Source organism: Parus major, chromosome 4 (assembly GCF_001522545.3).
Source record: "Parus major isolate Abel chromosome 4, Parus_major1.1, whole genome shotgun sequence".
Taxonomy (NCBI): Eukaryota; Metazoa; Chordata; class Aves; order Passeriformes; family Paridae; genus Parus; species Parus major.
The window spans coordinates 56,091,352-56,101,523 of NC_031771.1; the positions used below are offsets into that span (position 1 = coordinate 56,091,352).

A 10,172-nucleotide genomic window follows, 5' to 3' on the forward strand; every position below is an offset into this window, starting at 1 on the left:
TAACCCAACCGTGGCAATGCACAGGGGAGTACACCCTTTCAACCTTTAAGAATAATAACAGTTAAAGTAGGAAAGAAAATTACAAGGCCACATCCTACTCTGATAGCTCATCTGCATACTGTTGATTTGATATTCCTTCTTTCCAGCTTTCACTGATCCCTGGTATTTGAACACTTAGCCTGCTGCTTTGCTTCACTCAGTGATCACTGCAGTAAATCCTGAGCATCAGACACCAGAACTCTGCATGGATAGGAGCCAAGACTGGTTATCTGTTAAACTGAATAAACAGAACTGTTGCACAATTTCAACAGCCAACACGCACTGAAGAGATCTTGAATTCATTAGGCACTTTCTTGCACCCTTTAGAGTAAGACAAATATGCACTCAAAAAAACCGAACCCAGTGTATCACAGTTAATTTTTTAATATTTATATCTTTAATATATTCAATATTTCTATGAATTCAGATAATTTTACTATTGAGTTTTATAGAAGTGTATCTGCTTGAAATCACTAAGCAATTTTTAAAAACACCGTATGACTGACTGCTTTATAATGCTGTTTTTAACAGACTGTGTCATAATAGGAAACTTCCTACATGGAAGTAGTTTTGCATTTAAGTAAAAACCTATAAAACTTGAAGTAACTTTCCCCAGGCAGCTCTGTCTCTTACATAGCTGTAACATTTCTGGCCTAGGTAAATTGTTTTGGTGACAGCAATACAACAGCCTCTTCAAATTATGTATAATTTGTGGATTTATTATACAATTATAAAGTGAAAAGATGCATTATATTTAAGGTTGTATTTGAAAGTAATCTATTTCTATTTATGACTAATTTCATCAGTCAATTTTTAGTCCATGTAACCACTTCTATTGAAGTCAGTTGCATTACTAATCAACACTTTAAATGTATAAAAAGCATCAATGCATACAAAGTAGCAATGCACACAACGGTAACTCAAGTCTTTAGATTTTCACTGAATGTGCAGTATTGCATACATAAATATGACACCTTATTTATTCATTTTACAACACAGAATTAACAGTTTATTAAAGGCTGCATTCGCTATCTATGTGCATAAAGTGGGTATATCAGTCATATCATTCTGAATTTGCATAACAAAACATTTATTCCACAGTGGCTTTTTGAATATGAAAATCCTATTTGCTCTGAAAATAGTTCCTGCAAAAAGCCACACAACCCAGGTCCTGAAAAACATTTATGCTTATAAATTATATTCATTACTGGAAGCATTTTAATACAGTACCAGCAATTATTTTCAATGCCTCTTAAAACTTGTACAAAAAATATACATTTTCCGTAAAATCAAAAAATAAAATATCTGAAAATGTTCTGTGATAAATCTAGAAAAAGGGGAGGCATCCAGTATTAAAAGTTAGATTCTGCTTTCACATACACTATTTAATGACACCAATGCATAATATCTGTACAGCTGACAGAAGAGTTTGACTCCGTCTGCAAGATTAAAATGCAACAGCTATGAAAAGTAAGCAAACTGTTTATTTCACAAGTTTCACTTTCTCCTTTAAAACTCTAAATTTGGGATTGTTTTTCACTTTCTTATTGAATATGACTAGGATCTCCTCTTCTGTTTTGTGCTGTTCACCAGCTACTGCATAATATTGAGCTATCACCTGCACAAAGACAAGAGAAATGGATTTTAGTCCTTGAAGATTATTCCATTGTAAGCAATAATACATTTACATTACTGCATTAAAAGTGGCATGAAAGCTATTGTGCTATTATTCCTTTGCAGAACTAGCACTGAATTTCTTGTGTAATTTAGTAAGCAATAAAGAATAAAGAACCTGTCCTTCAACTGACATTCTGTTAATTTATATTGCATTTAAAATGTTGAACTTTGTTTATGCAAGCCAGAATTTTCTGAGTTTCAGCATTACACAAATAAATTCACAAGACCAAAGGAGATTTACAGTACCTTTTTTCTTAGTTTTTTAATTGAAATTTCATTGTCTGGAGCCTGTTTCAGAACTGCTTTGATGGTTCCCTTCCAGTTGAATTTACCTAGAAAATAATCAGGTGTACAACATGGTTAATAAAAGCAGGTATTCTGGGTCTTCTTCTCTACTAATAACCAGCCATCAATCTCCTAATTTTGCAATCAGTTTGCTACAACAGTTGTTAATTAACTGACCCTGCAATAGGAGGGTGTCTTAAGCATAAAGTCATTAGCTGTCCCTGAATATGTAATGGAATAGAGACAAAGAATCAACACAGCATTTGAACAACAGGGGTCAGAATTGTTTTCACTTAACTTCTGAACTTCAGCTATTAAGTAGAAGCTCTTGAATAACACAGGAATAGTTAAGATTCTGTCTCTTCACACTTAAAGCACAGGCAGTCAAATTTGACCATACCACCTTCAGAGGTCATTAATTGGTGGTTTCCAATGAATTATCTGTATGTTCAAACAAAGAGTGTGTCAGGTGATAGGCAGAAGTAGGTTTATCTAAGCATAAACTAAGGTTCAATGTATCTGATGTCAAATTTATGATTCACTGAGCAAAAATGAGGATATGAGTGATACCAAGAGGTCTAAGAGTTGTTACCCTTTTTGTTGTGTTGCCTAAGTGCAGGGCAGCAGGGAAGAGACCCACTGTGGTGAAACCAGTGTTCACTGGAACCAATGGCTGCCAGCACAGCACAAACAACACATTTGAGAAGTAATGAATTACCAGGTGTTAAGAGTAGCACAGGCTACTCTGGAACAGATGTGTATACTGAACAAACACACATTCATGTATACTGAGGCACAATTTATTTCATGGCTTCCTACAGAAGCTGTATTTGTATCATGCATTAGGTCTTTTGCAGAGTACTTTTGTAACAATCTAAATCGTTCCTTCAAGAATACCTTTATCTGTTCCCACATCTTCTTCATTGATGTTTTCTGTTTCCATGTCTTCTGAAATGCTTTCAGTTTTCATTCTCTTTGTTTTGGTAGGAGGTTCCTCTAGAGATGGAATTGAATAGACATACACGAGAAAGATTTAAAACTAGAAGTTCTGACATGATTAAGTTTTTGTTCTTGTAATACGAGTTTATATTTGCAAAGTGGTTCCAATTTTATAAAAGAAAAGTGCAATCATTGTTAAAAATAATTTGTATATCTAATGCACTATTTTTAAATTCTACTTAGGTAGTTTATTGAGCTTTGGAATTAAGAAAAAGCATCTTCAAAACAAATGAGAATATAAGTTGTATGATGGATACCTTCTACATGTTTATGTTTGCGTTTCTTTACATTTGTTTCCTCTTCTGTTTCACTGTGATTGCCATTTCCATTTATTTCAAATTCATCCTCCACACTCTCTTTTCCTTTTTTCGACTTTTTACTCTTTTTTACTTCTGCCTGGTTTTCTAATTTTAGATCTTTTTTCTCCTTCTTTTTGTTCTTTTGTCTCTCTTCTTTTCGTTCTCTCTTACTCTTTTTTCTCTCAGTTTTTGCCTCTGTAATTCTATTTTCTTCTGCCTTTGTATTTTCCCCAGTTTCTGCAGACTTTTGCTCTTCCTTCTGTTGTGGTTTGTCTTGTTCTTTTTCATTTGAAATCTTTTGTTGAAAGAAAGATTATTAGTTTTTACATGGGGTTTTTGACATTGCAACGTTCCTCTACTAGATCACTGGTAACTGTTCAGAACACTGATATCCTGAAATCAATTAAATTGCTCACATGTGATGTCACCAGTTACCTGAGAAGCAGCACTAGTGAAATAATGTGCCTGATTCTTTTAACTTAAAAGACTAAATGCTAATAAACACCACAGAAGAAACGTTATCTTACCATATATGTAAATTTCTAGTTGAAGTAAGCGGCTACTGTGTTTTAAATTATTTGCTAAATGCAATTAAGGAAGTTACAACTCTTTAATTTACACAAACAAAAGTAAAGCACATTACAGCATAATACAGAACTTACTCCCAAATACACAGCCCTTGAATAACAAATCTCTTTTGCCATCCACTTCCCTGTCTTGGTCAACAAACCGTTATGGCATGATGCTAAGAAAGGCACTCCTGGTTGTTTTAATTGTACTTTTCTCAACATATTTGGTTTTCTTTTAACGTTCCTGGGCTCATAATGATTTTATTGTAGAATAATTAATATATTAATAAAATATTTAGTGTTCAATTTAAGTTTTAATTTTAATAATTACAAGTGGAATAGAATTACTGAAATGTTAGTGTAGCTATTTAGAAAAAGAATACATCTTTATACAAGCAATTTAACACCATGTTTTTACAAAGAGTTATTTTAATTAAATTTGAATTCTACTTAAGAATTTCCATTGAGTATATACACTTCAAGGTATGTATTACAAATCACATCTTAAGATCTTTTTCAGAATTCTTAAAGATGAATTGAAATGTTATGTTATGTATTTTACTTTAATGCTATGCTCTGTGGACAGTGTAATTGTTTAAATAAAAGGTTTTCAGATTTAAGACTTTTTTAGAAATTACTTAAAGTCAAGGGAGAACTGCTTATGACTTTAGTGAAGTTGTATCAACTCAGTATTAATGCTCCAGCTAAGCAGTGTACTTTTCTGTCCACAGTTTATGTTATGTTCCTATCCTCTAGTAAACGTGCTTCTTTCTTCCCTGGCTCTTATGTTTGGATTCCTCAGGAAAACTGCAAATAAACTTAACTGGAATCATCAAATCAGAAACACAAAGCATCAACAGGGGATCAATGCCAAAGCTATGCCTACACTCTTCCTCAAAAGAATGTGGGGGAAAGCGGGGAGAGCATCTTCACATCAACTGAGAAACGAGAGCTTCTCCAATACCTTTTGAGTAGCAGCAATAGATGCAAACAAACAAAACAACACCCTACCAAAACATGCTAAGCTAGGAACGAAATACCAAAGAAGTAGGCACTGACAAAAGGTCAGAGTGAGTCCACAATTTGAACAAAGAAGGGAGAAACTTGTGCCACAAACTGGAGGATCTCTCTCCCCACTAATGAAATAGGTAAACCATGTGCTTGTTAATTTCTCACTCCAATACACATAAATTTGAGACCAGGAAACTTTGAAAGATGTCTTTTTCCATCTTAGTGTGTGCTAAAAGATTGGAACAAAGACAAAGGCAGTACTTTTTCATTTTTTTATGTACTTGTACCATAAATCAGCCTTCTGATTATCATGGCACAATGGTGTCAGCATGTCCAAGTTTTCAGTCACAACCTGTGCAGTATGAACAACTACTTCAACAACTTTTGTGTTCCACACATTTGTTCCACAAATAAACAATTTAGTCAAGAAATGTTACATCAAAACAATCTATTGGAACTAAGGGAGACAATGTTTCCACTAACATCTACAAGCAGCATCTGGAAGGTTTTCCTTCAAACATTCTGAACTGCATTCCCATTCTATAATGTACCTCCAGTTAAACTTACGTTTCCGGTTGCTTCTGAGAAAACATCCCACACCTGATCTTGCAAATTGCTGTCATTAATTCTCAAACTGTTCTTGATCCAATTCTGTGCACAGAAAAAACAGCAATAACTGAAAACATGCACTGATTTTCTTCATTACCATATAATTGGTTCTTTTTTTTTTATTTTTAAGAATCTAACCACTGCTTTTAACTAAGATCTGCTTAGAGGTTACTCCTATCAGTCTCTCAAGCCTCTTTGCTAAATTGTTTCACGTAATGTCTAGGTACTGTTAGGAGGCTACACCATATATCTCAATTGCTTCACCAACAGCTATCCCCGAGTGGTAAATATATCCAAAAGATAATCCTCAAGCTTTTGATACAAATGGCTATGTTAAGGTCCTACCAAATCTGATTGTTCCCATGAGTTAAAACATTAATGATCTGATCTTATTTATTTGACATACCCTAAATGGATAACTTAGTTTATTACAAAAGAGTACAATTTAACTAATATATCACTGCAAACATTTGAAAGTTGTTTGGGTTATTGCAGGTGTTCCTGGTGAAAATGAAAATATAGCAGTAAATTACACTGTTCACAGTATCTGCAAGAGATCAACTTTTAGAAATGTGGAATTTAATGTTAAATGTAATGTAAGGATTTTTGTATTGTAATGAAAACCCCAGGAAAGGTGCATTAGTAAACTGGAACACTTAACTGCTAAAACTTTTGATCTTCCACCACAAGGTACCTTATCAAAAAGAGAGACTTCTGGAAAATACTATTTTTCCTACTCAGAACATTAGTTCTGTAGGGAAATATTCTATTCTTCAGCTTGCTAGCAGCAATTTCACCACAGCTCTACTAAGTTCTGTTTGAGTGTTTCAGAAGCAAGCCTGATCTTCTCTCAGCCTCACAATCCGAGGCACAGAACAGAGAGGGGGGTAAAAAGGCCAGTTTGTTAGTAATTATTTACTTTTAATGAAATTCTTTATACACAGTAAATCTCCACATCTACAATTTACTTTAGTGAAGGATGCAGAGCAGAAGATTCTGTCAGAATACTGAGTAACAGGAAAACTCAAAACAGGATCTTGCCTTCAGGAAAAAACAAAGCCAAAGAAATAAGAAACCTTTAAAAGAATGTCTAAGAATCTGGACATTCAATAGAAATAGCAATAGTCAAAAAAGAAAGGTAGTGAAAACAGAACAAACCTACATATGGAGATAAAGATTAAAAGGTAAGTCTCTGGCTCCATACCTAATTCAACAAAGAGTCCTTTTAAGCAAATATATGTATTTTACAACCACTGACTATTTGAAATTCAGTTACTACACAACCTATATGAATGCCCAAATAAGCAATTTTTCCCACCTTTGTTAAAAGAGAGTGGCACTCCCGATAAAAGTCTATTTTTATGCTCACTGCATGGATTACTGCAAGTCTCTATTAAAACATACCTGAAACTTTACTTTTTTTCTTGGAATGTTATTAAAGACACGCATTTGCTCCAGGATGTTCCGCACTTTAGGGCTTATGTTTGGCTTCTTCATTACTTCATGAATTTTCTGAATGAAGTAAAACAGAACTAAATCAGCAAAGCAGCATAAGGATCAAATGGTACATGTCATGTGGGCAAGTCTGAAATACACTGGGTAGAAATCACCCAGCACCTGCAGCTGGTATAGTCTGCTCATAAGAAGTATTCAAAAAACATAAGAAAAACACTGACCTTTGGTTCTATCATAGTTAGATGTATCAAAGTTATCTATAGAAACATTTATACCTATGTAGTAAGCAGAGGCAAGCAGCACTGCTCACTGCTGCTTTCTGAGGAATAAATTACAAACTGTGATAAAAACATTTCAAACTAAAGTAACTGTATCACAGTTTCATGTATTCATTCAACTGTATGCAGTTTCATTCTTGCAGCATGAAAAAAGCCTGCATTAAGAAAGGCAACTTTTTGGTTTTGGAGTTAGTTATGAAAAATCAGGCTTACTTTTGATGCCACAGCTGACAGACATTTCTTCTGGCAACAGTGCCAGCTTCAACAAGCATTTATCCCTATATGACAGCTCTGGATATTCCTCTGCTGTGAGTGTCAGCAGAAGAGAAGAGAGATTAGACCGGGGCTTCATGGCAGTCCCTGGAACTGCACTGCTGCTTGTGGGGGGAAAAAGGCTCTGGGCTTCCCAGTATTTAGAGAGTGCAGCCACTGGCCACTGTAGAGCCTTCCTCTACTCCAGAAAATCTGATGACTGAAAGGTTTTGTGACTATGTTAAGACTATTAGAAAAAGGTGTCTGGTAATAAACCCTCATCCTTCTACACAGTTATTACTTACTACTGAGGCAGGCTACCAATGTTCATAAGCAACAGCACTCACACTATGCTGCCTTTACAAATGTCCTCAAACAATGTTCAATCTCAACAAGAGCACTAATCTCTGACTTTAATGGTATTCATCATATGCTTCAAGTATGCATGTAGCTTAGCACCTTGTTAGGATGTGTGCTACATGATAGAAATCAACAATTCCATGCATAAATATGACCTAATGAGGTTTTAAAGATGTGTTTGAGTTCCTCCCAAAAACCTTTGAAGGACAGCCATAAGAGGGTAGGTTATTGTGTAAGACAGAAAGGGTAGGAGATATTTCTATCCATGCTGGAGCTTCTCTTGTTCAACATACTTACAAAATATCTGACAAGTGGACAGAAATTTTTTCCAATAATATGAAGCTACTCAGGATGAGGACTATGAGGATTCCAGAAAGATCTTAAGAAAATGAGTGACTACGTAATAAAAACAGTGGAATACATTCAACACAAATTCACATAAATCAAGAAGAAAAGGAAAAGCAACCCTAATTTCACATCTAAAAAGGCAGGCCTTAGTTGACCATTGGAACTTAGATAAAAGATCTCAGGGTTAAAATAGCCAATTCCATGAAAACGCCAACACACTGATCAGCAGCAGTGAAAAAAAAAACAAACAAAAAGCTATGCAAAAGTAGATTAACTGACAAAAAACAGAGAGGAATAAAGGACACAGAAAACAGAATGATGACGTGGTAAATCTATGCTTCACTCATATCTTGAACAGCATTCACATGAATACAGTAGAGTAGGAAGATTTTAGAAGACTTACATACGAACAACAACTGAGCAGGGTAGGATTTTTGAGCCTTGAACAAAGAATATTAGATGGGGTGGGATGCCTGACAAAGGTCTACAAAAGCATAAATGGCATGAAAAGGATGGCCAACTTCCAATATCTCTTTGTATGCAGCTGGGAACATTACAGTAAATCTAACCAGTAAAAGATTCAAAACAAAAAACATATTTCTTACCAGGATAAACACAAACCTACAAGGAAATGCCAGAAGACAGCTGGGGATATTGGTAAAAATAGATCTCTGGCTTGAGTCAGTATAGGCTCTTTTCTGTCTTTGATAGTTACAGACAATAGTTACTGTACAAACCGTACCTGAATCCACTCCTGCTGTTTAGCATCTCCTTTGTTAGTTTTGGCTTCAAAGCCTTTCCCACCATATTTCTGGTCTTCACTTACACATTTCACGTGTTCCTTATAGTCATCACCCCTGAATATAAAGAGATTTTTAACCTCAGGTCACTTAAATGCTTCAGTCTTCAAACTATGCAACACTTTGCTAACCAATAAGCTGAAGTAACAGATGGTTAAAGTGAACGGATCATTTAAACCTTGGTACTCTCAATGCTTAAATTATTAAAATGTGATATGCTTAAAGTACATGCTTTTAACACCACAGACAGCTCTGTCATGCTACAGCTTTCAGTGAAAATTTCTGATTTGCATCTCTTGTATTTGTGACAAGAGTGAGCAAGGCTATTTCCCATCCTTGACATACCAGAAATCCTTGCCACAATCCATGCAAGACAGGCACTGACAGTTTCTGCAGATGTTCACATGCTTTTCAACCTGTGCTTTCTTCACAGCCTCTCCACAGGCATTGCATGTGAAAACCACCATGTTGGCGAGCCTCTTCCCTCCCACAGACACGCAACTCTAGGAATACAAGAAGAACATCTTAATTCACAGCTTGAAAGTAACACTTGAAGGGCCGAAGTGAAACGCACCGGTGCAACCACCGACAGACAGGGTGAGCAGCTCGGTGCTGCACGTGCAAGAAGAGCTCGTTTCACCTGATGGGAAATCTCCCTGAGCACAGGAGAGATCGGTGTTCCGGGAACCAGCAACCCCTGTATCCGCCACCCCAGCTGGGAACCAGTAACCCCCAACCCAGGGACCAGTAACCCCTGTACCCACCCAAACCGGAGAACCAGTAACCCCCGTACCTGCCACCCCAGCTGGGGAACCGGTAACCCCCGCACCCGCCATCCCAGCCCCAGAGCCGGTGTCCCCCATACCGGAGAGACCAGTAACCCCTGTACCTCCACCCAACCCCGGAACCGGTGACCCCCGTACCGCCCCACGCCGATACCCCGCGCCGGCGGCGTCCGCCGTCCCCCTCCTTTCCCCTGCGGGACCCCGCCACTCCGTCCCGCTCCCCGCAGCCGCACACCCATCTCGGCCGGGCCCCGCCGAGCGGCTACGCTGGGGGGTGGCCGGGCAACACGGCGTGGGAAGTCCGGCGTGGCCGCCACCCGCGCTCCTGGACGGTAGCCGGCTGCTGCCGTGCCGTGCCCTGGTTCTTGCCTTGCCCTGCCGCCCCGGCCCCGCTCCCGCTCCCCCG

General features: G+C 37.4%; 1 protein-coding gene across 1 annotated transcript; it reads right to left on the reverse strand.

Moving 5' to 3' along the window:
- Positions 1-407: 407 nt before the first annotated feature.
- On the reverse strand, positions 408-9,484 carry LYAR (Ly1 antibody reactive). Its single transcript, XM_015625557.2, has 8 exons — positions 9,327-9,484; positions 8,924-9,038; positions 6,893-7,000; positions 5,447-5,530; positions 3,258-3,594; positions 2,899-2,997; positions 1,963-2,048; positions 408-1,657 (listed from the first exon to the last, which is right to left on the reverse strand). The coding sequence occupies exons 1-8, from the start codon at positions 9,446-9,448 to the stop codon at positions 1,523-1,525; spliced, it is 1,086 nt and encodes a 361-aa protein (XP_015481043.1). The 5' UTR covers positions 9,449-9,484; the 3' UTR covers positions 408-1,522.
- Positions 9,485-10,172: the final 688 nt, after the last annotated feature.

Bases quoted from the DNA above. Each gene is read 5' to 3' on its own strand.
- LYAR (XM_015625557.2), bottom strand. From the start codon at position 9,448: ATGGTGGTTTTCACATGCAATGCCTGTGGAGAGGCTGTGAAGAAAGCA. The intron at 5,531-6,892 runs GTATGTTTTAAT...TTCTGTGCACAG, and splicing joins GAAAAAAAGTAAAGTTTCAG to AATTGGATCAAGAACAGTTT. The intron at 1,658-1,962 runs GTACTGTAAATC...GTCTTTGTGCAG, and splicing joins TTAAAAAACTAAGAAAAAAG to GTGATAGCTCAATATTATGC.